General features: G+C 36.6%; 1 protein-coding gene across 1 annotated transcript in view; it reads right to left on the reverse strand.

The window, feature by feature from the left end:
* Positions 1-736: 736 nt before the first annotated feature.
* The window catches only part of CNTNAP2 (contactin associated protein 2), a 2,391,149-nt gene continuing 2,370,203 nt past the window's right edge, over positions 737-21,682 (reverse strand). Inside the window, exons 23-24 of the mRNA XM_037835931.1 lie at positions 12,034-12,114; positions 737-4,815 (exon numbers count right to left, since the gene is read on the reverse strand). Of these exons, the coding sequence (XP_037691859.1) occupies positions 4,616-4,815; positions 12,034-12,114 (281 nt within the window). The 3' untranslated portion in view covers positions 737-4,615. The remainder of the gene's footprint in view (positions 4,816-12,033; positions 12,115-21,682) is intronic.

Here is a 21,682-nt window from a genome sequence, read left to right on the forward strand (position 1 = left end):
GGGCCCATGTATTACCTTCTGCCAGTCTTTGCTCAATGGGAGAATACAAACCAACTTTTCAATGTTTCCTCCATTTTCATTGACAGTGAGTTTTACCTACCACTCACATGGAAAACATACTCCTGTTAAAGATTCTACCTGAAAGTTTCCAAAATCATCACCCAGGGTACATGTAGTGTAGACACAGAGCCACCAGGCAAAGTGAAAAGATCACGTTTCTCTTTCATGTTAACTTACTGACAATCACATTGGGGGTGTGTGTCAGAGTATGTAAGATGAGCTAATAGTTACATCCCAGGTGGGAATTCAGGACTTTCTGCAAGTCAAATTCTGACTTCTCTGGCCTTTGACAGTGTTCCATCTCCCAGTGTCCACAGCCTAACTCCTTAGCAGTCCATCTGATTAATAATTTGGCAGTTACGTAGCAATGCCTCACAAGTTACCAAATTTCTGAACTTGGCACATTCTTTCTTTTGATTTGACCTATAACAACAGAACCAGAAAGTAAGTCTTCCACCAGACTTTGTTCTTTATATTTAGGTTTCAAAGAATTCTGCAGTTAAGAGTCAATGGCACCTCACAATTGTTTTATGAAGTAGGTAAAACAGTGCCATCTTAAATATGGGCAAGGGAGGGACAGAGATTCGGTGACTTGATCAAGGGCCAATAGCAAGTCAGGGATAGAAAAAGGGTTAGTCCTCTGTAAGCCAACTTTCAGGGTCCAATAGTTTCAAACCTCCATTTAAAAATGGTACCCATTGTTTTTTTTTTTTTTTTTTTTTTTTTAGCTGAAATCAGCTAGGGATGCTGTTTTTTGTTTGTCTGCTTTTTATCTGTTTCAGGGTCAGTAATAAAGGAAGAGTTATTTCAATTGAGATTACCAATATAGTACCTATTTTTGGCTGGTTAGTTGGAATTAAATTTAATGATTGTTTGCCTTTCTTTTTGAAGACTGCCTGACAGGATGGTGAAAAGGGAAACAATATTAAAAGGTTTAACTCAGAATCTAATCTTTTGGAAGCATGAGACTTAAAGGGACCATTAAAAGCCTTACACCTTAAGAGAAAATATGGTGTGGAAAGGGGAGAGAGGAAAAAGAACAAGTGGAAGGACAGAATAGATCTGGTCATAAGAAGAAATAAAAATTCCTTCTCAATACTACACAGAACACTTGCATTTTCTTATCCAGTTGCTGTTTGCTTTTTCCTTAAGCGCATTGTTTTGTGTCTTTGTGCCCAGGTCTCTACAGCTATGCCCAGCTCTTAGCCTGCATCTGGCTGCTGCTCAACAGATGTTCAGCAATTACATTATGACCAACTCTATGGCTCATGCCAATATCTTTTTTGTGTGTCTCTGAACTCCTGCCTCTATTCCTAAAGGATGCTTGTTTGTCAAACACAGGGCAACAAGAAATTTTTTAATAAAGATGGGCCAAACTCTTGTACTAGCTCTTCAAAAAAAATTCCGCCTAACAATCTCTTTTTCTGAGTGGTTGGTTGAAAGCCACAAGGGGAAATATATTCTTATATATTAAGATTTAAAGAATAACTTAACAATAAAAGAACTTCTATCTCTTGAGCTAGCCTCCTTGAGTTCTGGGGAATAGGCTCTTTTTAGAGGTTAGAATGGCACTAATTTTGCATTCGTTCAAAGTCCCCATTCCTAGCTTCTCAAAACATTGCTGTTTGCTTTATACCCAGAGGATAGATATTTCCTTCACAAGCAACCCTAAATCGGTCATCAACTTTTCCTGAAACTTTATAACAGCCTCTTGTGTGTGTGTGGTGGTGGTGGTTGTTGCTGTTGTTGTTGTGGTTTTATTATTTAAAGAGACTACTGTGGGCCTATTTTTGCTTAATTGATCATGTATTGAGATATAAAATTTAGAGATTTTGTGGGATATGAATGACAAAGCAAGATTAGGCTTTCACTTTGGGTCATATGTCATGGCTATCTAGACTGCATTGTCCTAAGCTTTCAAGGGAAGGAGCTGGAAAAAAAGAGCTTCTTTCTTTATTCACACAAATTATATACCATTTAGAATGGACTGGATGTGATTTTTATAAACAGACTTAGGAATTTCGTCAAGCTCACAATCCCAAAGAGAAGTCAAGATTTCTAGCATTCATTTGGCATGTAATTTAGTTACTTAACACCTTATCCACCTTTTGATGTCCTGTTTCCTGTAACCTCCTCAAGGGCAAGGATGGTTGGTGCTTCACCTCTCTCTGTCTTAATTGATTGTGATATGGGTGAGCCACGCATCCCTCCAGTCATTCCAGGGTCCTTGGTTTGAAAAGTTGGTGAGAGAAGTGTGAGGTTTTATTTTTTACCTTTGTGGCAGGAAGGACAGGGAAGAGAAAGAGGGCATTTTAGTATCAGAAGCTGTTTTTGACTGTTTTAATCCCTTAATAATTTTGGAAAGAAAGGAAAAGTGCTAGAGACAATGCATAAGAAATATAGCTAGGATGGAAATGCAAGAAATAATAAATTTCCATGTGACATTATTTGTTATGTGCAAAAGCAATACCTGAAAAATAGTTTTAAAAAAATCAGAAACACCTTGAAAACAGTGTTTAAAATTTGGTTTTTCAATTTAACAATACATAAGAGAATCCTCAATGGCAGGCCTCTGGGTTAAATAAATAGCCTTTGCTTATAATGTCATTTTTAACCATTATACTGCTTTGAGATTTAGTCATATTAAATGTTTTTCTGCTTTAAATGTATTTTTTTAAAAGGATGATCAAAACTTTTTAAATTAAGTGCAGTCATGATAGTGCCTGAGGTCAGTAACTGTAATAGGGCATCAAGATTCTTTCTGTTGTTGTTTTTTTAACTTGACTTGAATAGGAATTAACTGGTCCAACATCACCTTTACAAGCGTGTCATGTCCTAGTGCTGTCTGCCATTGACACATTACCATTTCCTAAGAAAGTGAGATTCTCCAATAAGTTAGGCATACTGGAAATCTTGAAAAGTATCTAGATGTAATCCTAACTAGAATTTCCATTTTATTAAGAGAGGCCATCAAAAAAATACTTCATATCTTTTTAACCTCTTCTGGCCCCCTTTCAGGAGGAAAAGCAAAAAAAGTAAAATTTAATTCAAAAAAATGTTGGAGTCTAATTTTTCTTTAAAAAGTATTTATTAAGGATGAGGGACCTAAAATATGATGATCATAAATGGTAGTCATTCTAGGAACAACTTTTGTGTAATTTTTCTTTTTAAATAAGTCAATGCAATTATTTTTTTGATTTCCAATAGGGAGCATTGTCCCCATTTGGTTACACAAAGTCTATTATTTTAAAATAAAATCAGTGGGTATGTGCTGGAATAAGTAGTCAACGTTCCTATTAAGCTGAGAGCTGTGACTGAGTAGACATGTTTATTCTCTGAGAAGCAACAACCATTTACCAGGTTTGTGATGAACCCAAGGGTCAAATGTGTCTGCCATAAAAGATTCCTGAATCACGGCAGCATGTCTGTTTTGGATGGAATAATATGTGGAGTGGATGGCTTAAAATTTTGCAGTGTTTTCCATATGATTCCAGAGTAAATAGCAAGAACAACAATAATAACTCAGAGGACACTGTTTGCTAGGACTTTGTCACAAGGGGATTAAAAACTAGAGATATAAAGCAAAATAAGAAGAGCAACCTAATTTATGCATTTACTAGAAAGGGTCCATACTTTTGTGATGACTATAAAAAATCAGAAGCAAACAATTGATAACATCTGGCTCTAATTCCCTACCGAGGTGCTTACATACACATACGATGTAATCCAATATGTTGCAGGTAAAGCACAGGAAAATCGTTTGTGATAGCTGGTCACCACAGCATCACAGCTGAAAGATACAGATATTGAATAGGTCTAAGACTACACACATGGAACAATATTATCTTTTTTAATTCAGTGGAAAAGAAAGCCAACAATCCCAATATGAAACTACTTTCCATTATTAATGCTTCTCTCCAGTTGTGTTATGTTGTTATACAACAGGTGGCATATACTTTGTTCCTTCAACTACTGAGTGTCAGGGGGGATCCCTAAGAGAACTGGCATTGATTGAAATCTCTTTGAAAACTGGTAAATAATAGGTTCTCTTTGCCCCTTTCTTTCCTTTTCCAATTTACAGGACACCAAATGAAATATTATGTGAACACAAACTAGTTACTACATAAGCCATTAAAAGTTCACTATATGCAAAAGGAAGAGAATGTTGGAGGCCATATGTATGTTTATCAGCTTTTCTCAAGAAAAAATATCCACATTCTAAGGGCTCTTAAAAATGTAGAAAACTTGCCCTGTTATTACGGATTTTTAGAACACCTCTAACCATACACAAAATAAGACAAATATCACCTACAAATTTCAACCATTGCGTAAGCTCTAAAAGCAGTTTTTGCATTATTTTGTTGTGATACAGAAGGGGGAAATTCAGCTATAAAGAGAGATTAAAAAGTATTTTTGTGGCGAACAGTCTTAAGAATTTTTTGTTGCTTGCCTCCCCCAACTTGTGCTGAAAATTTTAAGGATGTGCTCTAGAGTATGAAGCAGGGTGCTTTTATCCCTCTCCCCCCTCCCTAACCCACAGCCAAATCGCCACCCCTCAGATGAGCCATTCCTTTTTGCTTTCATCAATGGTCTCTGTGAAATTGGGGTCGTTGTTCATAATGGCAGCGTCCGCGCTTTCTGCTGACTCCGCCCCCTTTGCTTCATTGGTGTGGTAGGTGCCCTTGTGACGAAACATGTACCGAATGAGGAACACCAAGGTGCAGAGAATGGTGAAAATCACCACAGCAATGACCCCTGGTGGAGACAGGAGAAGTACAAGAGGTTAAACAAATCTTACATATCCCTCCAATGCTTTTTTTCCCCACTTCACCATGGTTCTCCCCAACACTACCTTTTTCCTCTATAAAACAGAATTCCAAAACAACAACAAAAACAATAAAATAGGACTTCTCCTGGCCGTGAAGTAGTAATAAGAACAACTGGAGTGATGTACTCTAGCCAGAAGTAACTAAAATACTGGACAAATATATGAAAGAAGTTTTTAGATATTGGACAACAGGCAGAACAGAACTGGGATACTTGAGAAAAGGGAAACAAACAAGATAAGCCCTAGGTTTTTCCTAGTTTTCTACCTGGAGGTAATTTCTGGATAGTTGTGAAGGGAGAGAGAAGGCAAACAAAGCATCATGGTCTCCCTGAATTGAGGAGATTGAGAGAGCTAGGCATAGAAAGAACTCTAATAAACTGCATAAAGGTCCCTGACTCTGTGGCTGAGTACAAATATGTACATGCATAGGGCAAAATTCCACGAGGCCAGGCAACTAGTAATGTCTCAGAATCTGTAAGCAAAACAATTTCCAGAGCTACACAGGGCTAGGATGTCCATGTTCCAACCAACCATATTAGAGAGGCCTCACTGAATAAGGAGGGCATTTAGTATAGACTATAAAGGGTCATGGTGCAGAAGTTTTCTAAAATAGTCCTGGATTAAAGGCTGCTTTTAACTTTCCCTAAAAAGCTTTAAAACAGGACTCAAAAATATCAAACTGATAGGCAAATAACTGCCTGCCCAAACAAACCACAATACTCCTTACAGGAAGACAATAAAATCTAAGCACTCAATGTAATATTTAAAATGTCTAGCATCTAATAAAATATGGTCAAATATGAAAAAAAAATGGAAAAATGGCAGGACAATATCAGTCATAAACAGAAGAAACATCAGTTAATAGAAGGAGATCTGGAAATGAGAGAGAGCTTTGAATTGGCAGCTATAAGGACTTTAAAACAGTTATTACACACATGCTCAGCCTTTAAAGGAAAACTTGATGATAATGAGGAAAAAAAATGGAAGATATAAAGTTGAACCAAGTGGAACTTCTAGAGCTGAAACATATAATACTTGAAATGAAAAAAAATACCATATGGACTAATATATACTAGGCAAGGTGATCTTTAAAACAGCAATGTTCAGCTGAATAGCACGGAAAGAAAAAAATTTTTAAAAAGTTGAACAAAGCCCCAGTGACCTTTGTTACAATATCAGTGGTTCTAACACATGTGAAATTGGGGTCTTAGAAGAGGAGAAAGAAAAAAACATTTGAAGTTAATAGCTGTAAAATTTCCAATTTTGATGAAAATGAAAAACCTATGGATCCCAGAATCTCAGCAAGCCCAAAGTAGGATAAATATAAAGAAAACCAAGGCATATCATTATAACCCAGTGAAAAAGAGCAAATCTCAGCATCTAGAGGAAAAAGAACACTACGTACACAGGAACAAAAATAAATACAACAGCCTTCTGCAAGCCAAAAAGACAATGGATCAACATCTTTAAGGGCTGAAAGAAAAAAAACTATCAATCCAGAATTTATACCCACCTAAAATACTTTTCACAAATGAAGGGAAAACAAATGTTTTTTTCATACAAAAAATGCTGAGAGAATTTATCACCAAGATGAACTATTTAAAAATATTAAATATTAAAATATATTACATGAAATATTACAAATATTTTAAAAGACATATTAAAAATATTAAAGAAATATTTAAAAATGATACCCAATGAAAACCCGTATCTACACAAATGAGTAAAGAACACCAGAAATGGTAAATACATCAGTAAATATAAAAGCCTTTTTTCTTGTTTTAAAATTTCTCTAAACTAAAATTGATTGTTCAAAGCAAAAATAACAATAATGTATCCTAGGGTTTGTAACAAATACAAAATGAGATGCATGACACAAATAGTACAAAAGGATGGGGGAAATACAAGTGTACATTATAGGTAAAGTGGTATAATATTACTTGAAGGTAAACTATGATAAGCTACATATGCATACTGTAAAACCTTGAGCAATCACTAAAAATAAAACAATAGCACTATGAAACAAAAAGTGCAGGTAAAATAAAATCATGAAAAAATACTCATTAATCCAAAAGAAGGGCAGGGAAAGAGATAAAAAGGAATAAAGAACAGATGGCACAAATAGAAAACAAATAGCAAGATGGTAGATTTAAACCCAACTATCTCAAGATTTACATTAAATGTGTAACTGATCTAAAGAAACCAATTAAAAAGCAAAGACAGAATGGATAAGAAAAGGATCCAACTGTCTACAAGAAATGGACTTTAAATATAAAGAGACATTAACAGTAAAAAGGGTTCAAAAAGATATACCATTCCAACATTGATCATAAGCAAGCTGGAATAGCTAAATGTTAATATCAAAGGACAAGGATTATTAGCAGAGATTAAAAAGGACATTTCATATAGATAAAAGGATCAATTCATCAACAAGATATAACAATCCTAAATGTATATAAACCAAGTAGAACTTCAAAAAACTTCAAAAACTGATAGAACTGAGAGTAGAATTAGATCAATTATGGTTGGGGATTTCTACATTCTTCTTTCAGGAATTGAAAGAATAATTAGAATTATTAATAATTAATAAGTGAGGATTTAGATGATCTGAACAACATTACCAACCAGCTTGACCTAAGGAAATGTACCAATCCTACACAATGTCTTTCTTAAAACAGAGAAAGGTGGAAGTACTTCTCAACTTATTCAACAAGGCTAGCATTATCCTGTTACCAAAACCAGACACAGACTTTACAAGAAAACGAAACTATAGAGCAATATCACCCTTTAATAAAATTTTAGGAAATCAAACCAGCAGTATATAAAAAAGATAATATATTATGACCAAGTGAGGTTAATCCTAGGAATGCAAGATTAGTTTAATATAAAAAATAAATCGGGGAGGAGCTAAGATGGCAGCATAGAGAGGAGTGGAAGACTGTTAGTCTCCCCTGGAACAATTAATAAATGACCAAAAAACTAGTAAATAGCCTGGAGTAACTGCGGGGAGACAAACGTGACTGTCCACTCATCATCCACCAACCTGAATTGGGAGGAATGCCCGAGATCACAGCATAAAATCTGTAAGTGAAACCGCAGACCCGCGCTGATAGCCGAGAGCTGAGAGCCCCTCCCTCACAGAAGCCTCGCGGTGCTAGAGAGCCGCACTCTCTCAGCCCAGCTCCAACTGCGGTTTTAATGTTAACTGCTCAATACAGACAGCAAATCCTCAACAAGCAGACAGAGGCTTTTGGTGACAACTGACCTTGGGAGAGTCGGAGGACATATTTGTCTCAGGACAGGGAGCCCAGAGGATTGGGTGCTATCTCTGGCTGACGGGTGAATTTGGGAGCTTTTCTGTCCCATTCTCTCTCTGTGGAGAAAACCTCAGCCGTTTTCAGCCAGCAGCACTTTGCAGTAAAGACAGCCTCAGCCATTTTAAAATCAAACCACTTTGATCAGCAGAGTCAGAGAAACAAAGAACTTATTGATACGCAGATGACCTCTCTGGAGGGGGCATAGCTTCCCAAGAGGAAAAGGAGGGGCCAAGCTCTACTGCCTGCCTTTCCAGAACCAGACTCCAAAGCCTAGGGGAGGAGAGCCACAGGCCACACCCTCTTACACCAGCTGGTGACAGAGTGACAGGTGCACCTGCCAGGCAGAAAAGTTTCACTTCAACTGAGACACAGGAGTTTAAACAACCAATGCTATTCAATTTAGCATTTTAGCATTTTAGCAATTTAGCAAAACTAATGCTAAATCAATTCAAAAAGTTTAGAGAATATTTTGCAAAAGAGAGGCTGTAAAGAAAACACTGGGCATACATAAGGCAGAAATCAAAAGTTCAAAAAAACAACTAGTAGAATCTATGGAAATGAAAAGCACAACACAAGAGATGAAAGACACAATGGAAACATACAACAGCAGATCTCAAGAGGCAGAAGAAAACACTCAAGAACTGGAGAACAAAACACCTGAAAGCCTACATACAAAGGAGCATATGGAGAAAAGAATGAAAAAATATGAGTGACGTCTTCAGGAACTTAAAGATGAAACAAAGTATAAGAATGTACGTATCATTGGTGTCCCAGAAGGAGAAGAGAAGGGAAAAGAGGCAGAGGCAGTAATAGAGAAAATAATCAATGAAAATTTCTCATCTCTTGTGAAAGACATAAAATTACAGATCCAAGAAGCGCAGCGTACTCCAAACAGAATAGATCTGAATAGGCCTACGCCAAGACACTTAATAATCAGATTATCAAATGTCAAAGACAAAGAGAGAATCCTGAAAGCAGCAAGAGGAAAGCAATCCATCACATACGAAGGAAGCTTAATAAGACTATGTGTGGATCTCTCAGCAGAAACCATGGAGGCAAGAAGGAAGTGGTGTGATATATTTAAGATACTGAAAGAGAAAAACAGCCAACCAAGAATCCTATATCCAGTAAAGCTGTCCTTCAAATATGAGGGAGAGCTCAAAATATTTTCCAACAAACAGACAATGAGAGACTTTGTGAACAAGACACCTGCCCTACAGGAAATACCAAAGGGAGCACTACAGGCAAGAGGGAAGTGGTGTGATATATTTAAGATACTGAAAGAGAAAAACAGCCAACCAAGAATCCTATATCCAGCAAAACTGTCCTTCAATTATGAGGGAGAGCTCAAAATATTTTCCAACAAACAGACAATGAGAGACTTTGTGAACAAGACACCCGCCCTACAGGAAATACCAAAGGGAGTACTACAGAGTGATAGGAGAAGACAGGAGTGTGGTTTGGAACACAATTTTGGGAGATGGTAGCACAGCAATGTAAGTACACTGAACAAAGAAAACTATGAATACGGTTAAGAGAGGAAGGTTGGGAGCATGTGAGACACCAGAAGAAAGGAGGAAAGATAAAGAATGGGACTGTGTAACTTGGTGAAATCTAGAGTGTTCAACAATTGTGATAAAATGTACAAATATGTTCTTTTACAAGGGAGAACAAGCAAATGTCAACCTTGCAAGGTGTTAAAAATGGGGAGGCATTGGGGGAGGGATGTAATCAATGTAAACTAGAGACTGTAACTAACAGAATCATTGTATTACGCTTCCTTTAATGTAACAAAGGCGATATACCAAGGTAAATGCAGATAAGAGGGGGGATAGGGGAGGCATGTTGGACGCTTGGCATTGGTGGTGTTGTCTGACTCTTTACTTTTGATTTGGGGTTACTTTTCCTTTTGCTACTTCCTAGCTGTCATTTTTTTTCCTCTTTCTTTTGCCTCTCTACCTTCTTTGACTCTCCCTCCTGCCTTGTGGAAGAAATGTAGATGTCCTTATATAGATAGTGGTGAAGGTGGTGAACACATAAATATGTGACCATACAGAGAACCATCGATTGTTTGCTTAGGATGGAATGTATGGTGTGTGAACAAAACCATCTTAAAAAAAAAAAAAAAAAAAAGTGTTGCTCACAAAACCTCAAGGGCAATATACTGAGTGAAATAAGCCAGAAACATAAGGACAAATGTTGCAGGGTCTCACTGATAAGAATTAATTATAATATATAAATTCATAGACATGAAATACAAGGTACCAAGATATAGGATGAGGCTTAAGAATGGGGAGTAGTTGCTTAGTATGAGCAGAATGTTCAACTAGGATGAACTTAAATGTTTGGAAATGAACAGAGGTGTTGGTAGCAAGATGTGAGTAACTAACAGCGCCGAATGGCACGTGAATGAGGTGGAAAGGGGAAGCTCAGAGTCATATATGTCACCAGAAGGAAAGTTGGAGGTCAAAAGATGGGAATGTATAAAACTGAATCCTATGGTGGGCAATGTCCATGATTAATGGTACAAATATTAGAAAACTCTTCCATGAACCAGAACAAATGTATGACAATACAACTAGAAGTTAATAATAGAGGGACATATAGGGAAGAAATATATACCTATTGCAAAGTATATACTACAGTTAGTAGTATTTCAACATTCTTTCATAAACAGTAACAAATGTACTATACCAACACTACGAGCCAACAATTGAGGGGGGTTGGTTAGGGATATGGGAGGATTCGAGTTTCCTTTCCTTTTCTTTTTTTTTACTTTATTTCTTGTCTGGAGTAATGAAAAGGTTCTAAAAATTGAACAAAAATTAAGTGCGGTGATGGATGTACAGCTGTATGAGGGTACCAGGGGCAACTGATTGTACACTTTGGATCTTTGGATAATTGTATGGTATCTGAACAATCCCAATAAAAATTAAAAATAAATAAATAAATAAATCAGTGTAATTTACCACATTAAGAAAATCAAGCAGAAAAAGCATATGATCATTTCAATAGATGCAGAAAGAGTATCTGACAAACTTCAATATTCATTCATCACAAAACCCCTTAGCAAACTATGAACAAAAGGAAACCTCCTCAACTTGTTAAAGGGCATTCATAAGAAACCTAATGCTAAAATCCTACTTGATGAAAGATTAAAACACATTTCTCCTAACATGAGGAATAATCCAAGGTTATCAGCTGTCAACACTTATTTACCATTTTACTGGAGGTCCTAGCCAGTGCAATAAAACGGAAAAAGAAACAAAAAAACATACAGATTGGGAAAGATAAAGAAAAACTCTTTATTCTCAAATGATACGATTGTCTATGTAGAAAATTCTAAGGAATCTACAAGAAAAGCTATTAGAACTAACAAGCAAATTTATCGACGTCAGAGGATACAAGGTCAATATACAAAAATCAATTATATTTTTATATATCAGCAAGAAATACTTGGAAAATGAAAGAAATAAAAAAATAAAAAATTACCATTTATAATATACAAACTGAATATAGTTTTTTGAGACTGTGCACTGAAAATCATGACACTTTGTTAAGAGAAATTAAAAATGACAAATATATAGACAGATACATGTTTAAGGATTGGAGGACTCAAAATTGTTAACATGTCAATTCTCTCCAGATTCGTTTATAGATTTAATGTAATCCCAACCAAATCCAAGCATATTTATTTTAATAGCAAAATGAATAAAGTAAAATCTAGATATCTCCTTTTTTTCTAGATTATCATTTTTTTTGAAAATTATTATTATTACTTTCCACAGGTGAATAGCTCCATGATAGTCTGTTCTATACATCACCTACCTCCAATGATAGCAGAGTTTCTGTTGACTCCATTTCTTATAGCTTGGCCTTGTCCTGGATTGTATGGGAAATCAGCACTGGCTGTATAGAAAGAAAGAAAGAATTAAGTATGAGACAAGTATATCATTAATCCCAAATAATTTGATACTTATTTCTTCACCCAACTTTTCAATCTTCCTTCTAACCTTATCTTTCACTGTTTTCCCAAATGATACCTCCATTTCAGGTAGACCCACCTTGCTACTGTTGCATCATATCCTACAATGACCACCATGTCTGTTCTGGTTGTTCTTCTTTGTACAAAACCCAGATAAACAAAATACTTCATCTGAAGGAATATTAGAGAATTCTAGAGCTACCTGAGGGGGTCTCGTCCGGTTCCGTGAAAGACAAGCTTACTACCAAGAATACTTTTTCTTACATTCGGCTGAAATCTGCCTCCCATCCACTTTTATCCCATTCACAATTGGTGGCATTAGATCTATTTGTAGACGAGCATCTTATACCTTACAATGGTAGTTTAAAAAGTAATCATTTTTTAACTAATATTTTCCATAGCTCTAATAAAATATTGTAGACTTAGGAATTTGCAGGGAGGTAATATTTCATAAAAGTTGAGAAGAATATTAACTGCCTACTAAATTTCCCATTTATTTCCCTATTACAAAAATAAGAACCAGATGTATTAAATTAAAAAATTTTTTTCATCTTAGAGAGAGAACAAAATTCAAGTGCACCAAAGGCTACAGGTAAATAGATCCAGAAATTTTTCTGTAAGACAGCAGAGTATCTATTACAATCAATGTAAATGAATTCAAATTATGAAAGTCTTTCACATTTGTTGGACTTCTGTTTGCAAAGTTAGGGTAAATCTTTCAATGGAAGAAGCTTTCCCGGGGCAGTTCACCTTAGTCTAAAGCAGACTATGGCTACAGGATGGCACCAATTAAATTTTTTTAAAAAATTAAAGTAACTTGGTATAATAAATGTGTATCCACTAAGGAAATAGGTTTGTGTTATGTTTCAGGGAGTAGCGCACTAAGGACTCAGTTTCTCTAAGTCCAATTTATTCCTGGGGCTGTAGTTTTCCAAGAATCCTTAGGGTAATGATAAAAAGTAGGTAGAGTCCTTTTTCTTCTTTTCCTTTGGAAAAGTGGCAACAAAAAAGGGAGATGCTGGATTCTGCAGATTCTACCAGCACACACTATTTAATTCTTTCTTTCTTGAACTTGATATATTTTCTTAGGACCACAAATATGATTCTTCCCTACATGTACCATCATCCCAAATTAGCTCAACCATCACTGCTATTCAAAGCTATTGATCTGATTAAAACCACAGACACTAAGAAAGGTACAAATGAAAGAAAAACTCTCCAGGATTTTTCTTATTCCTCTAAGTCTTTAACTGGTAGACACGAAGAGACTTTTTGGTGTTATTTGGTGTTTTAACTGGTGTTTTAACTGGTCTAATCCTAAATCTGGTCTAATCCTAAATCTACTCAGATGGGGAAATGGGCAAAGCCCAGTGAAGTTAGCTAAGGCACACTTGCCACTCCTCTTCAGGATTTTCTGTGGTATACAGCATGGATTATTATTCAGATTTCCAAATGCCAGTCCAAGAATGTAAAGATCTTGCATTTATTGGCTTATCATCTGATGTTGTTAGATTGGTCATAAAATTATCCTAATTGAATAAAACTGGCTTATATAAAAAAAACATGTTTTTAGAAACCTTGGCATTCTCCTTTAAACCCAAGTCTCCTCTTCAGGGAAGTGTTATCAGTAGATGTGGCAAATTTATTTATTCAGCTATTCATTCATTAATGCAACAAATGCTTATTGAATGCTACTATTTCTCAGGCACTGTTCTAAGTGCTGGAGAACAATAAAACAGACAAAATTGTTACTGATGATCACTTTACTGGTCCCATATTGTCTGTTTATTCCATTTATCATTTATGAGTTTAGTTTATATAGTCCAAATAGTGATCTAAAGCAGGGATGTGGTTTTAGTTATGACTCTATCCATTTACAGTGAATTGTCTGAAATTGCTTTGTAGTTACCACATTGTAGCTCGTATGACCACAGGACCACAGGACCAGAAAGATTTGGTTATTAATGCACATAATTGCCTGATGTAAACCACCCCTCAAAGACTGAAAGCTGCTTTTCAACCACGAAAGTTTAAACCATTATACCCATTTTTGGTATAGTTTCAAAGCCTTTTAACATTGTAATTATCCTTCCCCGGACATGTCCTTCTAAAAGGTCATCAAGCTAGTAAGTGGCCTATCTGGGATTAGAGCCCAGCTAGGGTTAATTCCCAAGTCAATGATCTTAACTATCCTGCCTCTTGAGGGTTAGGAAGAGACACAGGTGAGCTGATAAGGAGGGTCCTGGAGCTTTCAGTTAGTTTAGCTGGAGTGGGACTCTCAGGAAGAGGACCGCTTTTCAAGGGGTGGGAGAAATTTGTTTTGTTTTGGATATATTGATTTGAGGTTCCTATGGGGATATTCAGGTGGAGAGATCTACTAGATATTTGGATACTTTGTTTTACGAGCTTGAGAGAGGTGTAAGCCAGAGAGACTGATCTAGGAGTCACAGGTGAATGGGTCATGTGTCTCGTCTCCTTTTTATAAACACAGAAACTTTTTGACCTCCTTTAAAAATATGAACCCTCAAAATATTTTAAATATGGTGGCAAAAAAATACAAGGGTAATTTTGTTATTACTCCATTGTGTGATATTCATGATACTATAAAATTCTTTGTTGTTCTGCCTCAGATAATTTGGATAACACACAGCATGGTTTCTCTCTGCTCCAAATCTGCCTTACGGATTTGAATCTTTGGCCACAGAACTACAAAAAAACCACAGAAGCTTAGAGATTCTGATATGCCTCTCCCTGGTCTCCTTGAAACTACTGATACAAACAGCAGTGGAAGGTGTGGATGTGACCTGAGATGACCCAAAGAGAACAAGAAAACTAAGAAGAGAACAGCACCATTTAAAAATCTTTTTAATATTCTAGGATCGCCTTTGGTATAAAATTCAAACTCCTCAAAGGAAGGCCTCCTTTGGGCTGAACTTCTCTCCTGTCTTCTCTCATGGGGCCACTCCTCCAACTCCACATTCTAAGCACACAGATTACTGATGCTTCAGGTCAACATGCCTTTGCTCGTATCGCCTCTGTCTGGACATCTGGTTTGACTTTCTCTTTGTCCATTAAATCCTACCACTTTCCTCAGCTACCTTAGATAAAGTGATTGGTCCTCTTTTCAATGACTACAATCTTAATCCTCATCAGTCCTTATTTGGCAGTCATCCTGTTAAAGACAGGGGCCATTCTTAATTCTGTTTCCAGTCCCAATGACAAGTAGTACAAACAAGGAGCAAGAGTTAAATGAATGTTTGTTGATTGGTATAATTAAAATCAGCCCATTAAGAGATGCGTAAACATTTGTGTAGACTCTTTTAATAATAAAATCACCCATTCAGATATGATTTTCAAGGTCCAGTTGCCTAAACTTAACTAAACCCTAAAAGCAAGACAGCATTCTTATTCTTCCCTAACAAAGGAAATGAACAGATTGAATACAGAAAAGATGCTGATGATTTCTGTTTTCACTAGTCTTTGATCACTGTCAGAAAACAATTGTTAGAAAATCTACAGGTACAAAAGAAACCTTATGAAATTCTAAGGCAAGGTTCTGTCTTTTGCACAATCATCCCTGTTTTCATGGCTTAATTTATAACCTAAGACTGGTTGCCCTAATGCATGTGGAGGCCCATTCCCTTGAGGGAAATTCATTTTATTCTGGCAAGCAGACCAATTGCTATTTTGATAGATGTGTTTCAAATGATTTGATTGTAACCGTGCTTTCCCTGGGGTGCCAACATCCTCTTGGAAATGCATGGGGAGACATGACTGCTGATTAAATGATGAAGTTCATCCAAGGCACACGCTCCATTCTGCTGCTAACCTCTATGTCCCCCCAGTTAGCTGCGAGAGCTGAGAAATTTTAGTTATGCCAGAGTATCAAGGAACCTATATTTTGGGAAACACTGTGAGTAGGTGCAAATTTGGGATTGTTAATTAAAAAAAGACTTTAGATTTTAACAGTCTCAAGACTAGATTTACATCAAATATAATAAAAACTATATTTAATACACTTTTCTTCTGGAACTGCAGATGATACTACATGGCACAAACCATAACAGCATGGCGCTACTTCATCTTTGATTCAGTGTCTCATAGAAGGGTGTGTGTTTATTTCTGCATATTCCCCTTGCACATTTCCTTGTTGTTTGTCTGCTCATCCCATTACATTGGTTGACCATGATTTCTTTGTACCTAGAGCTTAGCTCTCTTCCCTTCTCCACCCAGCATAGGATATGCAGAACATGTTGCTGGAGGATTTGATGATGGGAAATTCTTCTCCCACAAACATGCTTATTAAATAGCCCAGCTTCAGGGCCCACATATGCGCTATTGCCCTTCTCATTCTCAAAGATATTCCAGCATTGATCACATTCACACTTCAGCATACACATTCTTCCCTTCCATTTTCTTTGTCTTCCATAGGTGAACCAATCTGAGAGCTCAGTGTTGGTACATTTCCCCTCTTTCCCTTCCTCAATCTTCAGGTTTTTTTTTTTTTTTTTTTTTTTAAAGGAAATAACAAGAGTAGGTTAAGGGGAAGTTGTTCCTCATAACTACACAGATACAGTAGAATAGTCATATATTAGAACTGGGTGAGTAAAAATATACTTTTGTCCTCCCAGAAGAACAGAAAGTGATATGAATGTTTCATTCAATTTCTAAAGACATTTTTTCCTTCTCCTTTACTTACTACATTCTTGGAAGGCTTTATCACAAAAGCAAAATTACAGTCTAATTAGCACCTCTTATGTCTTCTATGTAGGCAGGGATGAATGTGGTATCTTTTCCTTGGCTGCTGAGGCAACCAGGACTTGAGTGCCAGTGGCACATTCTGAGCCCCAGCTGCCATTAGGGGAGGGACAATATTAAATAAAGGCCCCAAATCACCATGTAGGTTGTTTATATGTGATGAGTAAGAGTGCATGAAATTAGTCATCATTTGGACTATGGATTTTTCACATATAAACCTCTGTAGGGCCCAGTCCAATTCTAAAATTCTATGACCATAGAAAAATTTTCAAAAGAAAAGTTGCAAAAATGGCAGAATATCAAGGGGTCAGTTTTGGTGGAATCAACTAGAAGTGTTTGCCTTTCTTTGTAGAGTACCAGAAGTTAATTAACATGAAAACAAATTTCTGTAACAAGAAATTTGTTTAAGAAATAATAATTGCATTTCCTATTGAGCCAGGCACTGTTCTAAGTCCTTTTCATGTACAAATTCATTTAATTGTCTAATCCACCTTGTTAGGTTGGCATATTCATCCCATTTCGGAAAGGGTTAAAATCTTGTCTGAAGTCACATGACCAGTTAGTGATGGAGTCAGGATTTGGACCCAGGAAGTTCGTTCCAGAATCCAATTCCCACATAGTAAGCTGTCTGTGATGATAATTGGTCTACATTACCTCTGTGATGGTTAAGTTCATGTGTCAACTTGGCCAGGTTATAGTGTCCAGTTGTTTAGTCCAGCAAGCACTGGCCTGCTGTTACTGTGAGGCTATTTCACGGATTTAAATCATCAGTAAGTTGATGGCATCTACGGTTGATTACCATCTACAATCAACTAAGGAAACTGCCTTCAATAATGAGAGTTATCTCATCCAATCAGTTGAAGGCCTTAAAAGGAGAAGTGATGACTTCAGCAGTCAGAAGAGAGAATTTCCATCTCTACTTCAGCCAGTCAGCTTCTCCTCAGGGATTCATTGAAAACCTTCATCCGAGTTCCCAAATTGTGGCCCACCCTACGGAATTCAGACTTGCCCATGCCACGGTCATGTGAGCCATTTTTTATACTAAGTCTCATAATATTTGCATTATATATATCTTCTGTCAGTTCTATTTTCCTGGAGAACCCTAACACAACCTCTATCAAATTATTCATTTCATTACATGGTCTTTCTTCTGATTACATCTTAAGGCAGCCAACTTGTTTTCTCATTGTTGATGGGCTGTCTGGGGAGGACAATGATATTTAAAGGCTTCTGACTATACTTGCCTGTCTTCAAAAGCTGAACGTGAAAGTCATTTTATTCCACAAAGGATAATTCACATGATGGCAGAATCAGTTGATCAATATGGGAAACTAAGAACTCTTGTAGAAGAGCAGAAACCCAATATTCCCTTGGTAATAGATATAAATTCCTACTGGGCCAAAACAGCACAGAGGAAATGGTTATATTTACTCAAAAACACTTGCAAAATCATGAATAGTGCTAATAGTGCTTTGAAACATTATTGTCAGAATATGTTTGATTGCATTTAGATCTGAAAATTATAGAAATTTCAAGGCAGGTCCTTAAGTTCTTGATACTGATTTAAAAGCCAGTTGTAAGAATTGAATATTAAAGAGATTTGAATGATTTCACCTCAAATTTCTTGTCTTTCCTTTTGCGTAGGTAGGGAGAAGATAGAGTAAAGCATTTTTTTACTACAGAAGAAAAATGAGGTGGTTTGTGGTTCTTATTTACTAAGTTTCAAAATATGTAAAATTGTATCCTTTAGCCTCTGAAACCACTTGCGTGTAAAACACATTTAAACATATATAAAAATAAATTGAGATTATCTGACATAAAACCCCCAAATGTGAAAGGCATTAAAAGCTTCAGGTTGTCATATATCAGTGTAAAAATAAACTAGATAGTATCTGACATCTCCTAGAGAAAATATCTCCATGGAAACCACTTCCGTTTCAGCATCTAAAGTGATAATTTGAGACACTTCAACAAAACTGCTGCTATTAATTATAATTTAATTTAAATTACAACATTATTTTTGCAGCAGAATCTGGGCTAGAGGGTGTATATGAGCTCTTGTTCTTCCCAGCTTCTTTGTTTCATTTCTTTTCACATCTGAGCTATATGTTGACAAATTACTTCTCTCAAATAATTTTTTTTAACATTCACTATTATTATTTCAGAAACAGTTATGGAAACAAATGGTTGTCCACGAAGATGCTGAAGATAGAAGGGGATACTGTTTTTTTTAAAAAAAGTATATAGCTGTTCACATTTTCAGAGGGGAGAGATTTCTCAAGTTCAGCAGTTTTATCCAGGCAGAACCATACATGGTTCAGACCTATAGAATCCTTAGTATTTTATTCCCCCTTCACCCTCTTCCTTTAGTTTCTGAAGAAAGATAGCCAGTCACAATTTAAGACTTCAAATGGGAAAGAGATGAACTTTGGCTTCTAACTTGAGAAATTAAATAAGCTTTACATTTCTAGCTTCTTGAAGGAGAGTAGTAGTGGCAGATACCTGCCTGCATGTCCAAGACCCACTGACCAAAAGAGGTTAATTAGTAACAAAACAAAACAAAACAAAACAAAACAAACAAAAAAACCACAGTAAATAAATGTATTGTCTTCTGCTATGTGTTTTGATCGTTAAAACAATGCCAACTTTTAAACAAAAAGTTCTGAATGAGCAATTGATTTTATTGTGTTCCCGCCTATCAATGTCCAATCCAACTTCTGAATTCTCTTAATTACCTTTCAGAAAAAAGATTTACTATTATTCCCAGACTAGGCTGACACTGTACTTTTTTGTTTGTCCGATTAACTATGGGTATTTTAATTGGAAATAGCTCATAACTGATAGAATCTTAGATTTCATATTCCAGAAAATAAACACTAAGATGAAATATAGGGTGCCATTTTCATGTTCACCAAACAGGCCTTGCTTTTGTCAGGTGGACAAATTGTTTATTCTTTCGTGTTTAGTTGTTGTTTTTACATCAGTTGTCGGAGTTATTGCTGGATAATGTTATGGGTGCTTACAGCTGGATTTTACAGGTTATTTAGTCCTACCACCTCTCTACAGCTGAGGAAACTAAAATGCAATATCAAAGCTAGTCAGAGCCAGAGACGCTAGTGCCAGGACAACGTTGTCTGACGCCTGCATCAGAATGTTCCCATGCATCTTACTGTTAGATTTTTTGGCCAGTATAAGAGGAGACCAAAACTTGATGAGAGAAAGTTTTATTTATGCGCAGGCAGGCTGAAACCAAAAAATGGCAACAGTCCTTAACAAAGGCGGGAGTATAATTTTATGGCTTTTGGGAGGGGGATGGGGGAATAATTGCTGGTGGTTAAGACAGAGAAGTGAGGAGTTGATGTTAGGAGATTGGTTCGCTCAAGGTCTGGAGTTTAAGCAGGGAGGTTGTTATGTTATGGAAAATTTTTGTTCTTGTTCAAACCCTCACGTCAGCTAAGGATGGGCTCCTTGCAAACAGTCATGTTCATTGTGGGTGTGGGGAGTTTCTTGGAATATTTGCTAGAAGTGGGTTGTGTGTTTTGGGGATGGGGAGTTCTGCCTAACACTGTAGTTCTAAAGAGGATCCCTGAAAGTATAGAGCAGAGAACATCAGAGCAAGGAGCTAGGGAAGACAGTCATGGGGCATTTTCCGTCACTTAGCTAAGATTTTCATACTCTTCTTTGTTGAGGGTTGTAATCACTTTTTTCTCTCTGCCGCAGTGTTACAAATTCATGTGGATGTGAAGAGAAGTGCAGGAAATGAAGAAGTCCCAAATCAGAGGGAGAATGAGAAATTTGGGGAGTACCATCTCAGTCCCTGCATGAGGAAAAACATTGTTTCCTCCACTGCACTGTTTCCAGATTTCACTCAGTAGCAGTTGCTGCTTTCCCCCACAAGGTGCTGTCACATTCCATTTAAATAGGGCCCTGGATGTCAGGGATAAAAGAACCTCAGAATTTTTTTTTTTACTGGTGAGTTCGGTGGCCTTGCAAAGATTGCTGTATATTTTTAGGCTTTTTTCTTCCTCTTTACATCTCATTCCGAAAGAGCCTTTTGGAGAAATGAAGTAAATTGATTCTTGAGTGCTTTGGTTCAGAGCTTCTCAAACTTAAAGTGTATACAAAACACCTTGGGATCTTGTTAAAATGCAAATTCTAATTGAGTTGGTCTAGGATGGGGCCTGAGGATCTGCATTTCTACGAGCTCCCAGGGTGCTTGAATACACACACTTTGGGGCAGGCAAACTTTGAGAACCCTGGTGGTTCACATCTCCAGCTGTGTGTGTGTGTGTGTGTGTGTGTGTGTGTGTGTGTGCATGCGTGCTCATGTTTTAATTTAATGTGGTGCCTAAGAGGGAATTGAAATAATTTCTTCCAAGAACCTTGACATTTTTTTTTTTTTTGGCTGAATTATTTATGTGTTTTTAATGATTTGTGTGCCAGAAAGCCCCACAGTTCATTTCCTTAAGCCATTTTCCCCCCCAGTTTTATGAAAGCTAACATGGGAACCCTACTTTAATTTTCTGATTTGCAATGTGATAATATTTTAAATGTAGAGGGGGAGAATATGTTACTTATCAGTATTAAGAGCAATCTAAGAAAAAATAACAAAGGAGTTTAATAAATGGATAAATGGTCATCATAAGTATGTCCCTGGATACCTTCCCTGATTAAAAAAAAAAAGGTTGGTTCTCTAAAGAAAATGTATCAGGGAGGAAAAATATTGCGATGTTG

The sequence above is a fragment of the Choloepus didactylus genome, chromosome 5 (genome assembly GCF_015220235.1).
Source record: "Choloepus didactylus isolate mChoDid1 chromosome 5, mChoDid1.pri, whole genome shotgun sequence".
NCBI lineage: Eukaryota > Metazoa > Chordata > Mammalia > Pilosa > Megalonychidae > Choloepus > Choloepus didactylus.